The 23,472-nt window shown below is 42.3% G+C and overlaps 1 protein-coding gene across 7 annotated transcripts in view; it reads right to left on the bottom strand.

The window, feature by feature from the left end:
* Positions 1-6,529: 6,529 nt before the first annotated feature.
* DGKI (diacylglycerol kinase iota) overlaps positions 6,530-23,472 on the bottom strand; it is a 198,623-nt gene continuing 181,680 nt past the window's right edge. For 6 of the 7 annotated variants that reach the window (XM_038153160.1, XM_038153163.1, XM_038153161.1 and 3 more), the window contains 5 exons: positions 20,785-20,822; positions 19,094-19,214; positions 11,570-11,606; positions 9,578-9,677; positions 6,530-8,669 (listed from right to left, as the gene is read on the bottom strand). In XM_038153160.1, the coding sequence (XP_038009088.1) occupies positions 8,553-8,669; positions 9,578-9,677; positions 11,570-11,606; positions 19,094-19,214; positions 20,785-20,822 (413 nt within the window). In that variant the 3' untranslated portion in view covers positions 6,530-8,552. Of the gene's footprint in view, positions 8,670-9,577; positions 9,678-11,569; positions 11,607-19,093; positions 19,215-20,784; positions 20,823-23,472 lie in introns of those variants that run through there. The other variant, XR_005258860.1, reaches the window with a different exon arrangement.

The raw sequence follows: 23,472 nt of genomic DNA, 5'->3' as shown, positions 1-23,472 counted from the left end.
CATCCAAAATGACTGGCACAGGGTTTGCAACACAAAATAATGTGGGCAGGAGAAAAATAGCCTTCATTTCCCACTGTGAAAGCACATTTCACCTTGAGGAGATTTCTACAGAGAAATGTTGGCAGTCATATTCCAATCCATATTCCCCTTCCCAGTGCACTGCACCCTGGTGGGTCAGTGGCCAAGCTCCTAAGTCCATTTTGAAAGGGATTTTAACTCTTGATTATTTCATTTTCCAATGGAGTTACAGGACACAGAGCACACGTAACACATGGTGTGAGGGCAGCTAGATGGCACCCATTACAAAGGGCATCCTCAGGATGATTGCCCTGGGAAGACACAGGCAGGAATTCCTGTCCTGAGGCACCAGGAAGAGAATCAAAAAGAGCTTGGAAGAACCCTTAAGAAAGGAAGTCAGCTATTACAGGCTTGCTGATGTCCATATGTATTTTTCACCCTACCTGGCACTGGTGGGGTGTCAGAATAGGTACCTTCAAAGAGTTGTTACTTTTGCCAGTAAGGTGAGAGATTGAACTTCCTGCACATAAAGCATCCCCTGCTTTCCCTTTCCCAGCTCTGTGAGGTGCAGCAGCAAGCTAGGGAGAGACAAAGCTCCCAAGAGCTGCTCAGTGCTTAGTGCTCAGCCACTTCTTTTCTTTCCTCCCAAAGCTGTTGCATGATCAAAGGAGGCAGATGGAAGAGAATCACTCTGCAGTGACATATAAACGGAGCAAAAAATCCTGATAAGCCCCTGCCATCTCCCTGTGATTTCTCTGAGCTACATGCTGAGCAGAAAACTGTACAGTAGCAAAGCCAGCCATTTTGCATGAGAGACCAGCACACTCGCTTGCCAGTTGGAAGCAGCTGCCTCTTCTTGCAAGCATAAGCACAAAGCACTACAATTACATTTACCCAGGCAAAGATTATTTAACAGGAAAATCACAAAGGGAAGAAACATGAGAGTAGACCAAAAAAGAAAAAAAATAGATGTAAAAATGTTTCTTTTGATATTAAAATTAAGTCTGGAAAGGCTGAAATTGAGCCCTCAGGCATGAAAAATCCAAGTCCATCATAGTTCCCATCTGTTTAATCCTGCGATTACAACTTGGGCATTACAACTGCCCTCAGAGGAGCCTTTAGTACTGCACACCCAGCTCATTCCTAGTACAGAGAATTTCAACTTTCCCTGTCTGTGCCTGTACACGGTCAGAGGAGATCCAACCATCTGTGAGTGGTCAAGCAGAAGTGTCCCAGGGGTAAGCACATGAGCAGGAGTTTGACCTTTCCAGTCAAAAACAAAGGTAGAATGAACTAAGGAAAGAAGAGGTGATGAGAGATTAAAGACCTCAGTACAGAAATTCTAAAAAGGAAGGGGAAATGAAGGAAAAGCAAAGAGAACTGAAGAATATTTAAAATTAAATTTAAATAATATTATGTTCTATTTCCTTCCTGTCATTAGCTGCCAGCAAGATCACTTTTTTCCTTAGCTTTGACATGAATGTACTTCTCCCCTATGCCATCCAGATAAGGTATTACAACAGTAGCAAGACCACAGACAGCAACCACAACTGCACCCAACTTCTGTTAATACAGGCACATCAACAGACTTCCCATTCTGATGAAGAAAAAAAAATGTCCCTGGAAAAGGGCTGAAGCAGGGGACACGAGAAGAAAGACAGCTATTCACTTTGTGACCTACTGCAAACATTTATTTTGATGTGGCATTGCCTCCATCCATTTGGAAGGAAAGTCTCCAGCATGGCTAAGGAGCAGGGAGGGGTGTCCTTGCTCACCTTAGGGCTCATGTCTCACTTCACAAAGCCTCAATCTTTGCAAATAGAAGGCTGTTCCCCCTCCAGACTGTCTGGCAATCTCTACAGGGGCAGGAATACCTCTGCATCTGGGTGACATAAATATTGAACACAGTCAGCACCCACCTCACCATTACAATTAGCTATATCTAATTATGATACATAATTAGTCATTACAGTGTTATTCAAGAAGTAGCATTGCAACTTTCTATCTAGAAAAGAGCAATGCATGTGGAAGCCATTCCTTAGAATTCCCCATTCCCAGGGGCCAACTTAACTTTGCTTTTCTAATTTTGTCATCTTTCATTTTTTCATGTGAATGTCACACAGGAAAAGCAGCCCTAGAAAAGTGGGACTGCTTATTAAAGCCTAATTAGCCAAGTAGAAATCACTCATGTCTGCTGCATCAGACTCAAGAGCTTCTTGAGCTTCTTCTCCACACCTACCAAGCTAAGTGATTTATAGAGTTCCTAGATAGGATTTGGATTCTGTAGGAACAGAGATTATCTTCTACCTCTCCATGACCACAGGTTGAGGAAAAGAGTGGAAATTGGAGGTCACTAAGGTAGCTGGAATCAGAAGGCCATTTTTCTCATTAAAATGAAGTGCAACACTAAGAAATGAATTTCACGTGCTTCATGTGCTAGTAGTTAGGTAATTGCAGCAGCACTTCGGCATTGGATTGCCACAGTGCACACTTCACTGAGTGCTGGGCTACATGTCAAGCAGCCTCCCAGACAGGGACTAATTGAAGAGCCAGGTGTGGCACTTCACCAGCAAAAGGAGGCTGGCAAGAGATGAGGCAATTACATATGTAGCATTATATTGCTCAAAGAAATAGTGCTTTTTTTCTTGCACTTCAAAATGCTGCAGCTTCTATATACTTTGCAAATGAATGCTGAGGCTGTTAAAATATTGCTGAACTCTGAAATAGTATTCCCAAATCAGGGTTCTGATTCTAGTAGATGAGGGTGGCAAAATAGAAACAGATTTTTGAAGAAAGCAGTTTTTTTCTTTTTTGGGCATTCACCTATCTTTATATGCCTGTCAAGAGGATTACTTAGATTCCCCAAATCTCTGACACGTAGGAGATCTAAGAGCATAAGCTGACTGTTTTAACAGGGCTTAGCATCAAATTATTTCCTGAAATATAGATGTGTTAATATTGAAACAAATGCTTTTCTTGCAAGGCTTCCCCCTGCTCAGACTTTAGAAGTCATGATGGGCTACATGAGAATGAGAAGATTTTAAAATGACCTGCCTGCCTTCCCCACTCTCTAGGTAACTAGATACATGTGTACGGCACAGGATGGATTGGGTTTTTGTCTCTTGGTTTGGTTTTTTTTGTTGTTGTTTTTTTTTTTTTTTTTAAATCAGTCAGGAAAACAAAAAACTGCAGCTGAGATTGGAATGTGGCACCTTATAAATAAGGCAGGAGGCAAGATGCACTCTGATGGCTGAATACAGTAAGGTTATTCAGCTCTAAGCCTGCCTAATCACTGAAGTCAAATGTAATGAATTTACTGGTGTGATCAAGGCCCAAGGGAGGGAATTTTCACCTTTTGCACAAATGGCACCATACGTGGGCCAGGAAATTCCTTGGCCAAGGTAGGGGGTGTTGCTCCAGTGCACATGTACAGGGGATGAGAGAACACCACTCTCTGTGGGCACCACCACAGGCAGCGGTGCTGGAAACAGCCAGGGAGGGGAAACCCCTGAGCTCTGGTACCTGCAGGGGGTCTCAGGCAGGCACTCCAGAGAAGGGCAGTGCTGTGGTAGAACCTGGGCTAAAAGCAGCCATAGTCACTTGCTATGGCCACCTGGAGTAGCTTGCAGAACATCACTGAGTTGCTGTTGCAATCAACAGATTTTAGCAGGTAGATCGTGGAATTTAAGGCTGCCAAAAAAAATAGTTGTTAAGAAAGGAAAATGAGATTATGAGTACCACAATGAGCACTCTAATACTGTTTCCTATAGCTTCATATGCATCCAGAAAGGCACAGGAATATAAGCTGTTTCCAGGACTGCTGAAATGTCCAAAGATACTCACACTCAATGCATTAGACTAATTAGGAAGTTAATAATCCAGTGTCATTTTGTCTCAGGTTCACTGAGGAAAATAAAAAGAGGAAACATTATCTTATGAATGGAGAAGAATAGGTAAAATGGAGGTCAAAATGTTCCTTTTAGCAAGCTTAAAAACAAGTATTATAAAATACTTCTCTACAGATGTTAGTTTGGTGCAAAAGAAGAAAAAAGTGGTAGAAGGAAAATGACACACCTCAAATGGATCAGCACAAGGAACTTCTTTTTTCTTGTAGTACACAGAGTACAAGGACAGAATTTCCTTGGAGTTTTTTCAAAGCATTCAAATTTCCAGCATGCCCGTACATTTCTTGAGTACTATTAAACTCCCAGAAAACTTGAGGCTACCAATGTATCTTGCCCATTTCATACCCCAGAGACAGATCATGTCAACATACTTTTGTCATCCTGGCAGGTCAACACATAACATAAGCATGTCCCACAGAAGGCATCTGGGATGGCTGAAAGGGAAACAGCCACCTTCTAGATGAATTTCTGTTAGAAACTTTCACTACCATACGTTTCACCCTCACAGCAAAGACAAAGACAAAAATGAGCCAAAGAGCCATGAAATATTACTGAAACAAACCTCCCACAGCCACACCACCAGAAAAACTATGTGCCCCATCTATTCTTACACAACAGTACCAGCTCAGCAAATACACCTGGGAAGATCAGTGGCAGCAAAACATCCATTTTGTACTATTTTCTTTGGTTCTTCTGTATGACAGTCCTCATGCAGCAGGGGACATCTCATGTAGATGGAATCCAGGCTACAGCACCATGAGTTGGGACTGAGCAATTCTACTGGTGCTGGGGAAAAGCAAGAGTGAAAACACCTTGTTTTTTAGTACAAACACCTACAAACACCTTAAAGGGCTAAAACATAGACAAGCAAGACACCACAAGAAATGGTGGAAGAGCCACTGGAATGTGACACCAGTTTTGTAACAGGCAAAATTTGCCTTGATGCCTTGTTTTACATAAGCAAAAACTCAGCCTCACACCTCACAGTATTGAGGGATGCCCAAAGAAGTTGTGGATGACCCACCCCTGGAAGTGTTCAAGGTCAGCTTAGATAGAGCTCTTAGCAGCCTGGTCTAGTGCACAGTGCCCCTGTCCACTGCCATTCTGTGCTATAATTAGTAAAAAAATGTATGACATCATCATGCCTTGAATAACACAAAAAAGATACCTCTTGCATTGAAACATGAAATAATAAGAGTAATTGAATGCTATTAAATTACAAAATTAAGTTTATTTTATCAACATTATAAATACTTTCTTTCCCTCCATTTAACTCCAAAATGAGACAGTAAAACCAGTACAACGGGACAATTCAGAAGCTCCTCAGTACTACTGAAAAAGGTTCCCTTTAATAACAAATTAAAATGAAAAATGACAATTTGTCAGTCCATCAATATCAGTAGCTAAGCATCCCTAGGGGCTTTGTCATTCAAATGGCACAATTTCAAGTGTGTTTGCATGTGTATGTGTGCACCTATATACATGCATACTGATGTTTATGAATATACATATAAATAGTAATATACACACATTAACAGACACAGCCACTGAACGGATGCTTTAGTAAATTGAAATGCTTTACATGTAATTTAAGTGGACTCCCAGCTGCACACTGGAATTTGGGCCCTGCCCAGTGCAGGCACAGTTGTACTGTACTAACCAAGACCCCAAGTGCTCCAGAGATTTAAAACATATGTGTTACCTTTAACTGCTGCAAAGTCTGCTGCTTCTGGTAATCCCACCACACCTGAAAAGGGCCAGGAATAGTCCTGGTCCCAAACTGCCCTCAGTGAACCAACTTCTGATATTCCTTGCAAAGCATGAGCCATTGTGCAAAACAGCAGAGGTGCTCTGTTTCCTGCAGATACCAAACATCACCAGTATCATGGGTGCAGCACTTCAGGACACCTTGAACGTCAAAGGCACCACATCCAGCCCATTCCTGCCCTACCTCCAGGGCTGGGGGCTATTTTTGTCACACAGTAGCTCTCTCCTGCTGAGCACACAGCACAGGCAGCTTTCCAGAGACACAACAGGCTCACTCTGATCATACCATCATACTCCAGTTTTCGGTGAAAAAGGCAAGCCACGCTCTCTCATGTGCTCTGAGTTCCTCTGAGCAGTCCAAATGGCACAAAATTGCTCAGGAAATCTGCCCATTCTGACAAGCTGCTCCAGAGCCAGCCACAGCTGCAGGCACCTCCTGGGTACCAGGGATGAGCTGACAAGGGGAGGACAACTGAGGACAGAGGGGCCAGAAGCAGCTCCCTTATCATAATCCACATCTGGCCTCTGGAGGCTACCTGTGGTGGAAGCAAGCTGCTTGATGGGACTAAAGGATCAGGGAGCTCTCACAAGCTCAGTGACCATACTCAACTTGGCCTCAGCACAGGACAGAGCCAAGCTCCTGTGCTATTGAAATTTCCTTCAATTCTCAGATCAGTAAAGCAAAAGATTAAAGTGATGATAAAATAATACTTGTTTTCATCAAATGTATAGAAATATTACAGTAATGTCTGTTGTCACAGCTGGGAAATGATACAAGGCCTACCATGAAACCACAGTGTGAGGATCTTTCCTTGTGGAAATATCACATACACCAAAACTATATTCTGAGTTTTTATTTTAACAGTTGCCAAATTCTGTTCTAATATATACACATACTTATTTTCTCCACAAGCCCCTGGATAATTATCAAGGGAAGTAATTTGGCTTTCATATTTTATTTTTTAAATGAGAAAGGTAAAGACAGAAAATAAGACAAAATACATTTCATGTCGCCATTGATCTATAGATTACAAATATATATAGTTTCCTTCCAGAGGAAGAAATACTAAAGAAATATTTTGCCCATATCAAATGAACTTTTGAAAAGAGGAAAAAAATTAAAATATATTGTTCAGCTCCCCCTCCCTACCACAACAATCACTCGTGCTTAAAAAAAAAAAAAATTGCATTCATTTGATTTTCTCCACTTCTATCAAAGAAGAAAAATGTATCTGGATAATGACCTGAGTTATTTTCATGGTTTCCAAATGTATGTAACCCCAATGATCACCATCTATCAGAGAGCTACCCCTAGCAAGGGATGTGAAAACAAACACTGGTAGATCTTTCGAATCAAACAACAAAGCAAAATTCAAAAACGTATTGCAAGAGTTAGGCCAAAAGTCCGCCATGAGCATCTTCATGGGTACTGGTCTGACAAAGTAGAAGTGGAAGCTCTGCTATTTTATCAACTGAGATATCTGTAGCAATTGGAAACCCAAAGATGAAACATTTTATTTATGCCTGTGTATTTGTTTGCTTTCTCTTCTTTTATGGTTATAAGACAGAGAACAGATGAGTACAGAAGACACAGCTGGCCTTTACAGCAGCTAAGCTTTATATTTCAAACCTATTGTGGGTAACAAGGCAAAGAGCTGCTGCTTGTCGTTCTCCAGGGACAGACTCCCCAAAACTTGGTTCCCTTGAAAAATCAGATAATTTACAGGTTCAGCCAAAGAAGGTTTTCCCATTCCCGATGTGACCAGGCCAGTGCCCATTTGTTTGTTGGCAGCAGTGAGCCCAGGCTGGCTGCTGATGTTCCAGGTCTCCTTCCTCCCTCAGGCTGTGCTGCAAAGGGGACTAGGTCTGTCATTGAGTCCATCAGAGTTCCCTCAGTCTTGCACAAATCTCTCCTCAGTGCAAAGCCCATCTTTTCAGAAGTAAAGAACTAAAGAAGCTACCAACTTCTAGGCAGGCCTGAAACCTGAGAAGAACTGGGTCAGCCATTACACGCATGAAAGTGATATGAGAAACCTTCCTGATGACTTTCTGCTCTGCCATTCAGCATGGTATATCCATAGAGCTCCTTTCCATACAAATGCCTGTCTTGTGAGCATACCATAACTGCATGCCCAGCCACTATGAGGTTGGGTTTTGTCACTGCTGTAAACATCACTGTGCCCCAAACCCTGGGAAACAAGGCAATAAGCACCATCCCCTCCAAAAGCAAGGAAACTCCGTGGGGGCTCAGTACTGACAACACAGCTTCCAAGAGGATGGCAGGGGAGGGAATGTAGCTGGTAAAAACACTGGATATTTCTTAAGGGCATCCAGAGCTCCTCAAACATTTTGCTACTGCCTGACCATTTGTGAAGACAACACAGAGATAACAGGTAATATTTTACTGATGAGAAGTGAGGGGAACAGGAGAATAAAAGCAATGCAAGAAACTGTAAGGATGGAGGACAGCCTGGTTGGGTGGCTTAATGTACCAGTTTGTTTTGATTTTGTTCCCCCACACTCTCTTTACTCTTTCCTTTTCTTTTTTTTTTTTTAATAAATTATACAGATGAACATGGGAGAAGTTCATGCTACTTGCTGGAAGCAATAAAGGTAAATTTTTGTGGCCTATGGATTCCACAGACCTTTGAGTGTCCCACCTCATCCATCATGGGCTAATTTATGGAACATAACCGTTCCGCGGCAAGACTAGTAGCCCTTAGAAACTGGTGGCATGTCCTCAGGTATTTTCCTCAAGAGTGAGAGACACGTGGATTCCATCAGTTTCTTCCCCACACAATGCCCGAGTGCCTCAGGTGCAGTCTCGAGATTTCCAGGGATCCTCCCGGACATTTTCAGACATCAGACTGCTGTCTCCAGGTCCTCGTGGGAAACCATCTGATAGTTTTGTCGACTCTCTAGGTAGGAGGCCAGATCTGGATCACCAGCTTGCTGAGCCCTGTCACGAGGGGTCTTACCCTGTAATAAGAAACATGAAGAGAAAGTCTTTTGCTAACACGTTTAGAACAACAGATGATTTCTAGGCAGAAGACAATTAACAAGTCAGAAGCCACTTGTCAGGATTTTATCTGTTTCAGAAGGCTTTTTGCAACATACAATTCTGCCATCTGAACAAGACATGACAGAATCACAGATGACCTCTCTTCCCATTACAGGCTACCTCATAGAGCCCAAGAAGGCAGAAATTGGTTTTGATTGCCTGGCTGCAGCAAAGGTACTTCTGACTCTGGAGTCCAGAGAACCAACTCACTCTCGGCTGCTGACCACAGGGTGCTTGTGCTCAGAAACTCCAGAGAGGCAGCTTCTGGACCGTGTTCCTAAGCAATCAGATGGCTGTAATGACAGAATATTCCTTGGATTTCATTTTCCCCAGATTTCTTTCTCAGTCAAGCTTCCACCAAAAGAGTGCTGTGGTTAGTCTCACATCAGTGAGCATAGGGGCAAGCCAAGGCAAAAGAAAATAGTTAGCCTTCCTCACAAAGCAAGCCAGTCACAATAGCCAAGACTCATAGATGCTGTGCAATCAGAAACCAAGGGTCCTGCAGGTGGTCCTTGCCCACAGGCCTCTCTTTTGACCACACAGGAGGAGGATACTGCTGTGCCATGGAGATGTCCCATTCACACCCAATGCCCTGAATAGTTTGAGGCCAGGCTCTTGGTATGGTGACAATGACCCATGTTGGGGACTGAACTGAAGTCTCTTGTGGTTGTTTAAATCAATACATTTTTCTCCATAAAAATAGCTTTCTTCAAAGGAGCTGCCCTCGGCACACACAAGGAAGCCCCGGTCATGCAAGCAGCAGGGACGGATGCTGCCGGGTCGCGCTCGGCGCAGGGGTTGGTGAGGGCTGATGGAGCTGCGTTACCTTGGAGTCTGTCTTTCTCAGAGAGGCTCCCGCATCCACCAGGAGCTGGCAGACGGCGCGGTGGCGCTGGCAGGCTGCCTTATGTAATGCTGTCTCACCCCTAGACCAAAGTACAGAAACCAGCCGTGAGACACAGCACAGCAATGAACATTTATGAAGCATGAGGAGCAGAGGATAGACACAGAAGGATGCTGCATTTCTGCGAGGTTCCCTCTTGCTGGCAGAGGAAGACTTGTGCACTCTCTCCCTTAGCATCTACATCCTTTGACTCAGTAGGAAAGCCTGCAATGCACAAATAGCAGATGAAGAACTTCTGAGGGATGGGAAAGAAACATTGACAGATTTTATGTATTCAGAGGACTGAATGTCACATTCCCATCCAACCACCAGCTCTGTTAACTGCTGCAAAGGCAAGCTAGCCACCTTCTTATTTCACAGCAGGCAAAACAGCAACGGGATTTGTTTCTTCCTGCAATTTCTTCCCTCAACCTCATTCTTGGAGCCATCCTAGAAAAGTCCTACACATCAAAGTTATGACTGGTGCACTTGCTGCCTGGTTCTGATACCCTGCTCTCTTGGATGTATGAGAACAAAAACTCTCATGTTCTTCCATCACTGGTCTGCTGAGCTAGCGGGGAAGATTAAATACATGCTTCTCAGAAGAGAAGACTGTGTGGTGGGAGCACATTTGTTGCAAAGCTTCTCACTCAGACTGGAGCTAAGTCTGACAGGATTCTAAAACTGACTGAAACTGATTTAATCTTTACTGAGATTAAAGAAATCTATCTAGATTTTCCTAGGAAGAAAGGAAAGTATGCTTTGAGTGGGTTGAAAAGGAGTCCTTAATGCCAATATTGAACATGTAGGGCCATTACATAACCTGTGAAATAACAAATTACAAGAAATACATGTAGCAGGACAAATCTTGCACCTACCTACACAGAGTGCATAAAGGAATCTCAGCCCCCATCCATGACACGGGATGTTGAAATATTAAGAGGCAACCTTGTAATCAATATGCACTTGCTGCATCAGAGCTAGTATCAGAATAGGATACCATCCTATTTCCCCCTGAGGATCAAAATAAAAATTCATACTGCCAGTTACACCTTGAACCTTCCCTTTCCAAGGATTAGAGGTAGAGGAACCTCTATAAAAGGAAGCCCTCATAGCTGTGCTCACTGACACTTGATGTGGTTGTGCTATACCCCTGGATGAAAAGAATCAGGCAGTCCATCCAGTCCCTATCACCTCTGGACTTCACTCATGCACCTTGTGCAAAAGGTGTTCTCTGTTAGCAGAGAGCACGGTGGGATGCGAAATGGTAGGCTTGATCCCTATGAAAAAGACAGTTTTTATTTCATATGTATTACACATATTTTCCAGGATTATTCATGCTTCCCTTGCATACTTTTGTGAAACTTTGATTATACAAGGTGTAAAAAAATTGGGAATTGAAAAGGAAAGTAATTTTTTGGGTTGGGTTTTGTTGTTTTTTTTTTAAATAAGAACGGAGGTGATTGATGTTTTAACTACTTGATGGAAACCTTCAACTGCACAAATCCTGGCCATTTAGGAGAACTAAGGCAGAGCACCCTGGATGAATCAAGAAGGGTCTGAAAAAAAAAGGTATAGAGAAAGAAAAGTAATTTCCTGACTTTTGGAATTTACTCATCAGGTTGGTCCCTTAGTAGCTGGAGGCCAGAAACATCAAAACACAAGGCAGGGCTTCTATTCCTCTGGAAAGATTAAGGAAGCATGGGAAGCAATAGGGAGAAAGTTCCCTGCAAATCCAATGAATGCTTGTTTTAGGCAAGAAAGGCACATATGAGGTGGTTGATGTGTGTTTTTTAGGGGGCCTTATTTGTTTGGTTGGTTTTGAAGAGTTGTGCCATTTTACGAGCTTTTTCCTTTTTAACAGTTTGCACTTGAAAACCAAGAGTCTGCTAGTTTAATACACATAACGTGAAGGACAGAGCAGGCTGTACTTACGTTTCACTGTCTGTCATGTCCAGTAATTCAGATGGACCTGCAAAAGATAGTCAGGTATGTCATAAAGCATTTGGCTGCATGACTAAAAAAATATGTCTACCAGGAGAAGATTTCTAGTAAAAATATATAAAAGAAGCCAAGTGAAAGCTCAACTTGCACAAATATATCAAACTTCAATGTAATATTTGCTTGTGTAAGCCCTTGCACTAATAAAATTCTGAATGCGCAGTCGCTTCTGTCAGCAACAGGGAGTAGCAGCCTCTGAATTATACTGAGAATGAATATTCATGGAGTTTATTTTCTCACTCTTCACCTTGCTCAATTAAGTGGTTCACATAAGTACAGTACATTGAAAATGCTGATATACTGGAAACGCTGATATATTGCAAGTTAAAATCCATTGTTGGTATTAGAGGGAAAATGTCATTAGGAAGTTGAAATTAGCCAAATTCCATCCTGAATGACATCCCTGTGCTACTCCATTTAATAGTGTTATACAAAATGTAGATCAGGGTGGAATATTCCCAGCGGTCTTTATATTGATATGCAAATCCTGTACGCTACTGGTTAGCAATGATCAGGAAAGTAAGATTAAGAAAAACAAGAAAGATTTTTGTAAGTGAGAAAAAAATAATACATTTAGGTTAATGTCCTTTTGTCCTTGATATTCACTACAGGCAGATATTTATAGAGGCAAATTCCATCGCCAAATTACAGGGATATGTGAAGCCTAGGATATGGATGTCATTTGAAAAAAAAAAGAAACTTTTCCTTTGCAGTCTGTCATAGTATTCTTCTCTCCACTGCTCTGGAGTGTAGTGTTGGATGGTGTAGGGCAGTTAACAAGGGGAACAGGGAAACTTTACAAGACTTCTCCTTCCTGCGCATGAGTATTTCTCTCCAGCACACTGTGACTTTGAAATTCAGGAGTCCTCAAGAGCTTACAGCAAATCTCACCTGAAACTGAGGAATTTCACACTACTTGCTTACAAAGGCCTACACACAACCTCTCTACACTCCTTTTACTTTGAGTGTGTGTCAAAATGGATCAGAGCAGCCTTCTTTACCTCACTGCTTTTACAGTCTACACATGGAGTATCACTGGGGCTCTTGAGCTGCAGGCAGCTCCTTCATTTCATCTTCTGCCACCATAAGAAAGGGTGGTGCTTAGTCCTCAGTGCACAGGGCATTGTGTACCATTCCATACTTGCCATGATAGTTCTCCAAACTCAATAGCCAGTGTCAATTATTTAATGCAGCCTAACTCTACTATCACACATCCTCATCTCTACACTTGGCAGTTGTGTGTTCACTCCTGCCTATCAAAAAGGAGAATCAGGCACTAACCCTGAGCTCCCAGGACCACGAAGAAGGATAAAGAGGGATAAGCAGAACCTCTTGTTGAGAGGAAAAACAGATAATGCCTGAGAAACTAAAAAGACAGTTAAAGAAATATATATGAAGAAAGAAGTCCTTTACATTTCCTACGAGAAAATTATGTTTTTTTCAAAAATAAAGGTAATTTCGCATTGCAGCTTCCTGCATTGCCACATCTCAGTGATAGGTAAGCAGCAATGGCTTGCAATGTGTTAGAGAAGACACTACCACCTACTATTTCTGCTCATGGTTGGAGCAAGGAAGTTTGTGTTGCCAAGGTGGAACAGGGTGACAGGTCTGGCTTTATGGGACATAGAGGCACTTGCCCAGGTAAGCAGAAGAAGCTGTTAAAAGGTAAGTAACGGTAGTAAAATAGAGAGTATTCAGAAGGATATGACCTGAGAGGGAGAAGAAAGCTGGGGCAGAGTGGGTCTGGAGAAAAGCCAAGGGTAAAGGAAAATTGGTGTGAAGCAGGAAGCAATAGCAGGGCTAGGACAGAGGAGATCAGTGTGAGGACCGTCTGTGAGTACAGACCTGAGGAGAAGACAAGTACACCTCCCTTAAGTGCAAAGGGTGCTCTCCTGGATACTGTCCCAAATTCAGCATTTCATGGGAGAGCCCTGACTCTACCCGAGTCGTACGTAAGGGCCAGATACTGGGGTTAATAATTAGCCGCACTACATGGTACCAGGATTCTTTAGTTTCATTCTCTCTAGCCTGTCTCTGAAGCTGGAATGTCCCAACTCACAGCCTGAGCGGTGCCCTTTACTTATTTAGTTTATTTTCACTTGTGCTTCTCTTAAACCATCTCACGCCCTCCTCCTAATTCCCTTTCCCTTCTTTTTTGGATCTCATTTTTATATCAGTCTCCCTGGCGCTGCCAACCGACCATTCCAAATCCCCCTCTGCCCGGGACAAAAGCTGCACAGATGTGGGAAGGGCTGGCACTGGGAAAGCTAACGGCACTGTCATCCTGACCCAGCGGGGAGGCGGCTGTTTCACTCTGGGACAAGAGGCAGAGAAAGAAAAGGGGACCAAGGCACGGAGAGAAAGAGGACAAAATAACCCAATAGAAATCCGGAAGGGAAATGCATGAGTGAGATTTCTATCAAGGAAAACAGCAGGGGGGGAAATAAAAACAAAAGATAGAAATGTGTGGAGAGGTGGAGGAGGAAAAAAAAAAGAGAGAGAAAGGGAAAAAGAGACTGGGGGGGGCTGAAGAATGGCAGGATGGGGACGGGGGATGGGGTGGGGGGAGATATTCACTTGAAAAGAGCTGAAAAGCATGACGCACTGAGGGGAAGCCCAGCTGAGATCACTCTCTTTCCTCAACATCGCCCATAGACTGTCTGTGTAGAATTATTAACTTTTTTCCTTCTCTCTTTTTGCCCTCTTTAGCTCCACCAAAGCCCTTCTCCAGTTTCTCAGAAGGCAAAGCAGCCTGGGCTGGGTATGGGAGGAGGGAAGGAGAGGAGACTCAAAAGCAGCTGCTCCTTCACTGAGATCACTACAATAAAATAAACCCCAACACTTTAAGTGACCATATTTCAGAGGCATTTCCAAAATATACAGCTCCACACATTCTTGAGAGGCCTCTGAGCCCACAGCTTAGCCCTCTCCAATGGATGTGGTTACAGCTACCCACAGGAGACCCACAGATATTAACCCCTGCCAGTCCTGTATTCTGTCAGTCCTTCATAGAACTGGGGAAGAAGGGTATTTACTCTAAGCAGTAATGTCAGACATCATCAACATTTCTGGATGTTTATCTGTCAAAACCCTCTTTGTTTAATAACCTGATTGAGGTTATTATCTGGGGGACAAAACTGGATGTGGAGCCTTACCTTCAAGGTAGGAGTGTTTTTAAAATAACAGTAAACTGGAAACTCAGAACTATTTCTAATCTTTCCCCAACACCACATGCTTTTTTTTTTTTTTTTTTTTTTTTTTGGTTTTTTTTTTGTTCACCTGATGGGAGAATTAACAGTGATCTTTTCTGCTAGTGCCTTTTAGCTCAGAATTTCCACTGTAATATAGAGGCTAGACATGTTATGTGAGCATTCCTTCCTACATGTCCATCAGCCCGTTACCCTAAAATTTGGTACACTTGAAATTAAAATAGTCTATGTTATACCTTGTGCCTTCCAGAAAAACTAAACTGTTTTCTGCTCAGGCCCCTCACAAATGACCACTACCCTGAAACATTCTGCAAATCCAGACATACTAACAAGTGTCATGCAAACTCACTCTCATTCAGTGTCCTTTCTGATGACTATTCAAACTTTGTCCCTGACACACTTCTTTGTCACAGCAAAATTTGCTTTCCCAAAGCCTTTCAAGGAACTTCTGAATCTGATCAGGATGCAAATCCAGATTCACTGATGGCTCTTAGCTCTGGACGTAGCAGTACTAAGATTAATAAAAGCATCATCTTGTTTTAATCAGGAGATGCTTTCTAGTGAAGCAAGGACACTGAGGTTTGAGGACACAGAAATGTTAAGGGATGCTGTACATACTGTCTATTGCAGCAGAAGTTCCCACCACAACCTCCTAAGGCAACTGTACATATTTTTCCTCTCTTCTGTTTAAAATCAAAATACCATAAATGAACTTTACAATTCTTGCTTGTCTTTTGAATGTCAAGAGAAGACAAAGATAAGGCAAATGGAATAATTTGTATAATGTTTATAAATTACAAATTTTTCACAGCTGCCAGATAATGACTCCAATCCATGTTTGATACCAAATACAGATGATTTAGGAGGCCCCTTTTCTAACAGAGGTTCTTAAGCCTTCCTTAATTCTGCTTATGTTAAGCAAATAGACAGTTAACTCTAACGTACATGCATTAGGATGCAATGCAGTTGCTGACTGCAGCATTAAAATGCAGTGGTTGTGATACCTACTGAATTTGGCCCTCAGTTTCTAGCTAAGCATTTTTTACCTCAGCTACAGACAAGTTTTTAAAGCTGACCCTTCTACTAAAAGTGAAAGACTCCTGATTTAGGTGGGCAATCTTGAATGAGTGATAGGTCTGTGTCTCTGATTCTGCCCTTCCTGCACAGGGGATGGAGACAAACTGTTTTACTGGACCAGCAGCCAGCACAACTCTTCCTGCAGCAGCAAGCAGCTGTTGTCCTGACACCTACTACATTGGTGCTTCAGCTGCTATTCCAGGCTTGTGCTGGGCCACTGCAAATTATCTGGCAGCACCGCACAGCAATCCCCCTGTGTGACTCATCCCTGCTATTTCTAATTTAAGATAGGTTATTTTCCTCCCCTTAACATCTGAAATCATTCTGATCATGATCACAGAATAACCTTTCATATAAATGTGCCCTGCATGTTTGCAGAATGGGCCATCTCCACAAAGGACAGCTTTAGCACCACTGCACTGCTTTCCTTCCTTTGTAATTCTAGTTCTATGCATGCCACTCCTGTATTGCATTGGATTCATCCCACTATTTTTCAAACTAGAAAGTTAAAGTTCCTGGAGCAGTGGGTTTTGTCTTCTTTTTTTGCTGTTGTTTTCTTAGAGATATTCAGATGATTTTTCCCTGTGTGGTTAATAATAGATTTTCTTTGCTGTGTGCTTGAGGGTATTTTACAATGGAACTCCTATTATCATTCACTATTCTCAGCCGTGTATTGGGAAGCAGACAAACTCCAGAGGAAGTGTGACTGGGCAGAGGTAATTGCCAGAACAGAAGTAAGATTCATTTTTATGAAATTTTTATGGGTGGATATTGGCAGAAACAAGAAGCTCCACACAGGGAAACCCTTAGATATTAGTAGCATTGGATCAGGTCATGTACAGTAATTAATGCTGAGAAGATGCCAAATGCCAGAGAATGCAAAGAAAAACAAGGGCATTATGATGATGATGATTCAGCAAGAGAGCTCATTTGTGGATGAGAAGTGCCCAGAGTAGAAATGAGTTTCATTAATTGCTTGGTGGGAGAAGAGAGGAGGCCTCTATTAGATTGTGCATTGTCCCATGCACTCCCTGATCCCCAGAGAATGTTAAACAAACAATGCATTTGGAGAAGCCCAGAGGACATATGTCTGGAAAGCTGCAAAAGCTTCCTGCCATCCTTAGGGATAAAGAAGGGAGAGAGGAACTGAGCTGACATTTGCTCAACCTTCTGATTTGTCTTTGTCTAACAGTCCGTAATCCCTCACATTTCTCTATTTACTTCAAAAATTCCCATGGATTCCCTGCTAACATTCCTATCAGTTTAAATTATCTCACTTTAAATGTTCACCAAAAGAACAGTAACTAGGTCAGATTGTCACGAAGTTAAAGTATACATGTCTAATAAAAATCCTAGAGAGGCTTCGATGAATTGGCGCAGGTCATGTGCAGCGTGAGAAGAGACCAGGAGCAGTAAGAAAATCAAGCAAAATTATGCCTGTCTACAGAATTCAGTGTCACATGTGTGCACTGTGACTAATGCAACAATCCAGAGCAGGTAAATAGAAGGTAGAGCTATCATTGGTAAGGTTTGCTAGAACTGGTGAGAAAATCAGTCATTATTTGGATATCAGGCCAACTGCACTGCCCTATCCATGTGTAGGTATCTATACATGAAGGAGTACAAGAACAATTCAGCCCCTCTCAGTCAGATTTCTGGGGCATGGTTCAGTTGTCCACACACAGATATTTTGTGCTGTTTGATGTACCTATGGGCAAGCCTTGGGATGCACTTGGAATGACTGAGATGCTTGCTTGGGCTTTGGCTGTCAGTGCAGGTCAGGCCTTCTCTGGGCCTTGTGTGTTATCCTGTAGACCCAAGCAAATGTCCTGGATATCCAAGGGCAAATGACATTAGACATTTATGTTTATCTAAATTAATAAAGTGCACAGGTAACTGTTGCCTGAATCACTTTCTGGGCTCCAATGACTACCTTGATTAAGATGTCCTTTGAGTTAGTCATGCTAGAAGCTGCTACTGCTGCTGCTATTATGGATTCCCTCCTCACTTCCATCTTCCTCCAAAAGTACCTCTGTCACACCAGAGCAAATGAACTAAGTCACAGATTGCTGCTGACCGTACAGGAACTTGGACCTATAGAATACCTGACACCTATATGTTAATACCTAACTTAGGGGTCAAGATTAAAGAGATGCATTGCTGCTTATTCCTTTCTTAGGAGTTGTGTTTTTTTCCTTCTCTCTGTACAATTTGTGCAATACCTTGGAGCAATAGCTAACACTTATTCTAATTACCCGGGGCAATCTCTGTGTTCACACTAACACTACTGCTGAAATAATGTAGCTGATTTTGACATTCAGAAGCCAAAATAGCCATTGATATTTTGAAGTGGGGTCAGAGAAGATTACGACTAGAAAACTTTTCCTACAATGAAGGAGGCTGATAACTGTGACTTCAGCTCTATGTGCAGAGCAGTGACTATTTTACTGTACCACTCTCCAGCAGTGAGGGAACAATGTTACAGTGGTTCAACAGGCAGAAGCCCCTAAATGTGACTGCCTCAGACACAAAAAGAATTGCTGCATAGCCTGTAATCTACTGACAAAGACAAGAAGAGTGAAAAGGAAAAAAGGGCAATAGTATGATCGCAGTCCATAAATACAAAATGGAGATCATAAGTTTTTACTGTTGGGTGGTCTTGAATCTAACAGACATAATATTCTAAGGCTAGAATGGAAGCTAGATGAATTTGTCTAGAAGTAAGGAGGCAGATTCCTGACCAGTGTGTTACTAAATGCTGAAATAATAGCAATGATTGTATGGGCTCTTTGTCACTGTAAATGTTTTAATAGAGATTAGATGCTTTCTAGAACATATGCTCTAATTGAAAAACAGTTCAGAGGATCCCTGTGCCAGAGGTTTTAACTAAAGCTTCACACTGCCTCTTCGCACCCCCCCCAGCTGATGCAAACGTGAAAACACCACCCTCCTCAAAAGCCATTCTAATTCCTCTTTTCATACTTTACCTGGAGCCATCACTCTCATTGCTACCCTATTCCAGCCTCCTGCTCACACATGCTGCAGGTGGACATTTCACTGAGGCACACCACAGATGAGTGAGGCTGCCTCCAGCAGCCTGATGTGGTTTTGCCTGAGTGCCACTTGGCTGAGGTACAGCTCCCTGTGGATCTGTATGCCCCCTGGGACTCACCATGCTCCAGGATGTATTTCACAATCTCGCTGTTCCCAGTCTTGGCAGCATGGTGCAATAAGGAGCAGTGATCAGGTCCTTGGATTAACAAATTGGCTCCTTTTTTACAACATTCTATGAACTAGAAGAAAAAAAAAAAAAAAAAAGGAGAAAAACCATACAGAAGGATAAGATGGGAGGAGCAGAAAAACAAGTATGTCAGTAAATTCTTTACTGGTTCTCATTGTAAGTCAGTTCCAAATAGAACAGAATAAAGTAAAACATTAATTTAAAGCCAGCTTTTAGGCCCTGATATAAAACATCTGAAACCAGAAGTATTGACAATTATATGGGTTAAGGAGAACAGTCTGTATTTCCTAAACAATGAGCCATTGCTACTCTACTGGTGATGATTTATTGCTTGCTAGGAATGCTTGCAAACCACATCTGGCAACACTGTTGGGATATATTAAAATATATGTACTTGATAAAAAATTCTGGCTTCTTTGCTGAAGACTCAAATTTTTCCTCAGCACAGGAGTCAAAGATTTTCTGACTAAATCAGAAAACTCTGACTCAAAATTCCACAAGGAGATGAGGTGACTGTCATGGACCTCCCTTGTCACAGTGCCCCCTGTTCAGGGCTGGCCGAGGAGGAAGCAATACAGGGGGTAAGAATAAGAGGGAAACAGCAACCAGGCAGGTCTCATAAGTGCTGCAAAATTTTGGGGGAGGGGGGTGGGATTTGCAGGGTAGATCACTGCAGAAAATGGAGAGAATTGCTACAGTGAGCACTCATTTATGATGCAGTACATCTGAAGAAGGACAAGGAGTTTCCCCATCAAAGCCAGCTCAGGCAAAATGTTTTCAAGAAGTGTAAAGAAGACAATATTTTTATGACTGCTTGAAGGACTGCTCCCTAGATGCTGCAGCCCCAAGAGCTGAGGCAGTGGTATAGAAGGGAGGCAAAATACCTGCAGGCAAAAAGTTGGCCTAACAGCACTGTCATTTTTACAAATGGCTCCAAGCTGGCTTCTCGCAGATAAAATTGCAATCATTAATCACAGTTCTCATCCAAATTCGAGAACATGTTTTCAGATCTTGGCTTGGCTACTGAGATAGGCAGCCTGAATAGCTGTCTGATGTGGGACTGTAGTCATTGGCACAAAAAATTTTGCATGAGTAGTTTTGCCTCCCAAACTTACTATACCAAGGAACTACATGTTTTGAGATATCCATCAGGTGATAAAACAACCAGCTGAAGTTGGTTCTACCTGGTCTGGTGGTTGCCTAGGTAGACTTTGAGTGAGCTAGCACTTGGGGTCTTGGCCACCAACCTCACTGGTGGAAAATATGCTTTCCTGTGTAAGGCTGTGTCAGAACTACCCTGCTGTTCAACACTGCCAATACAGTAATTTCCCTGTTAGTGACTGGCATATTGCTCTGTGCAGTGGGCTCTGAATCCTGGGCACAAAGGCTCTGGCTAACACCGGATCCTATTCACGCAAATTTCAGACCTCACCTGAAGGATGTGTTCCCCTTCAGGAACATCCTTCAGTGTTCAGGGTTTCCTGGAAAGGCTGTGAAACGGCACTTGCCAGAAGTCCCCACAGCAGCCTATTTATGATTTGAGCAGAGGTGTAATAAAATGTACAGTATATCTGAGCAGCAAAAAACTGTGAGTAAGTGGACATTCAGTGCTCTGTACCTACCTTCAGTAGATCACCAGATATGACTGCCTGTAAAAGTGCTGCAAAAGACAAAGGGAAAACTGATGTCAGGCATAAAGCATTATGCATACAGCTTCACAGCTGAAGACATAGCTCACAACATGTGCAAGTTAAGCCTGACATCCCTCAGTCCACTTGCATTCTCATGTACTACCAAAACCACTGCAAACCCTGTACTGACACATACTGAGAAGGCAGAAGACACCCATGGTTATGAAAGCTGTATGGACGTCAAGCCATCATTTCTAATGCTCTCCTGGAACTGCAGGCTTCTGTCTGAATTTTTCACTTGAGCCAGTTCTGAGACCTTTCAACAGTGTCCACAAGGTAGACAAGATCAAGTCTCCAGCACCTGAACCATCACTGAAAATACCAGTGTTATCTGCACAGAGAACCTGAAACTGTCGACAGACCTGTCAGATTTTGTCATACTGATGGGGGAGTGGTCAGTCAGTCCCCAGTACACTGGAATCCCAAATTGTAGATGACGGAGTGACAAGACAGAAATTTCTTAACAATTACTTGTATTGCATATATATTTTCAGATGCCAGAGAGGACCAAGTTCCCTGGGTTTGGCAGGCAAGGTCAAAGACAGAGCCAGTCCTCACCTCCTTTGTATTTTAAACAGACATGGAAGCAAAAAGAGAAAAAATGGACAAGGGCTCACAACAAGGCAGGACAGAGTTGCAAACAGCTGGGAGCTTCTCACTACCCACTAGTGTCTGTCCTGAGCCTGTTAAAAAACAGAAGGAAGGCAAAAGCCTGGGACTCTCTATTGCCCAGAGAAGCTGTTACAAACCTATCACTATGTGGCTGTGTCCTTTTCTCCTCCTTCTCCCTATCATGATATATATTGTAAAAAACAACAATGAATAATTTTTTCTGAGAAAGCACTTATGTGGTTTGCATCTTCGAAAGTACTAAACATCTGCCTCAACTCACACTTTTTCAAGAGTGTCTAAGCCCATTTCTACCTTTGTGTCTAGGCAGTGCAATCAAATTAAGTGTTTGCCCAAGTGCCATCCTTGATAAAGATGCCAAAAATTCATACAGGAGTAAGCAGAAGCAAGTGGGGAAAGAGAACCACAGTACAGCCCTGCCTCTGAAAAATAACACACAGGAAACTGCACAGTGGGAATTCCATGATGAGCTTACTACGCCTTCAGAAATGACAAGGCATCCAAACTAAACACTACAGAAGAGGAAGGATGTTCAAAGGCAACTCTACAAACGTCCTTTTCTTTGAAAACACCTGGGGCTACTATGTGGTTTTCTGGTCTCAGTAATGCCTCATGCCCCGGCCACGCAGCAGTGGGAAAAGCAAAAATCCAGTCCAGCTAAGTTCTCTCTTGAGGAGGCAGTAGTAGGAATTCTTGCAACTTTAGATTTAGGGCAGTTTTTCAGTGACCATGAGTTAAACCAAATCCTAAAAATTCCCCCAACATCTATGAGAGCGAGCACACACGGATTTTAGGAATGGAAGAAGGCAAACACCAGCGGGTAAGAGCTAGAAAATTCTTCACTTTTTATTTTCAGTGGTTGACATCCTTCTTTTTTTTCCCAATAGTTCTAACAATTGCTCAGCCCAAATTAATAGCAGAGCAGAATTTAACTAATTTGCTTTATCTATTTCCCTCTCTTTTTGGTCAGTGTGGTCTCACTGACACCTTTATTCTTTAGCCTACGGCAGTCTGAACTTGCAGTAGCCTAAAGAATAAATATTTTGCACTCCTCGCATGTGAAAATCAAATGAACTGGTGACATGAGTTTTCCATTGCCTTCAACATCCAATTTTTTAAGACATGACTTCCCTAAGTCACTTTCCTAAGAGGCAGTAATGCATTTTCTTATGCAAGCTGCGCTGAAGATTACAGTTCAAAAAAACCATAGAGAGCTATGATTCCATGAAAAGCCTGATAAGATGTGAAAAATCTTCTACGCTGAAAATCCATAATCAGAAGTGGTCTGGTGATAAGGCTATTAGGATAAAGCAGCTCTAAAACAAATTCAACATAATTAGACCAATCTTTTCATCTCTTTCCTAAGCCTCAAATCCAGCAAAGCATTTAGGCAAGTGCTTAGCTTTGAGCTAATTACATTCTTTTCATGCCAAGTCTACCTGCACTCTTAAAATTAAGTGCTTTGCTACAGTAGAACTTATTGGATAAATGAATGCATTACAGATCAACAAAACCAGCTGGCATAACAAGAGATTACGCACCAGTAAAATAATTCAGAGCTGTATGCCCCGACAGAGGAAGATTTAGAAGCTATTGAGCTAGAAATGGAGAAAGGTTTTTTAGAATCAGGAACATGTTTACATAAATATATGAATATTGCTTAGCACACTAACCCCATAAACCTCAATGGGACTGCTGGGCATACTGAGGAGGAGGGTGAAGATGGCAAAAATCACCTGGTTGTTAAAGAGGGGGTGAAGCAAGCAAGCAGATGGCATTTACAAGAGAGAGCAGACTGAGAAGTTGGAGAAAAATGCTGTTAACATGCAAAGCCAGGCTCGCTTAAAATTAGAAGCTTTAAAGTGAGAATTGTTTTATTTCTTCTAAGGAACACTGTACCACTGGTGTAATACATAAAATGAACTACGCCACTGTTTTATCATATAAATTATACCTTCAGGTCTTAAAGATGTCTCAAAAATCACTTGC

The sequence above is a fragment of the Motacilla alba genome, chromosome 1A, assembly GCF_015832195.1.
Source record: "Motacilla alba alba isolate MOTALB_02 chromosome 1A, Motacilla_alba_V1.0_pri, whole genome shotgun sequence".
In the NCBI taxonomy this organism is placed as follows: domain Eukaryota; kingdom Metazoa; phylum Chordata; class Aves; order Passeriformes; family Motacillidae; genus Motacilla; species Motacilla alba.
The sequence above is the reverse complement of the archived record's forward strand: the minus strand, read 5'-3'. Positions and strand labels throughout refer to the sequence as shown.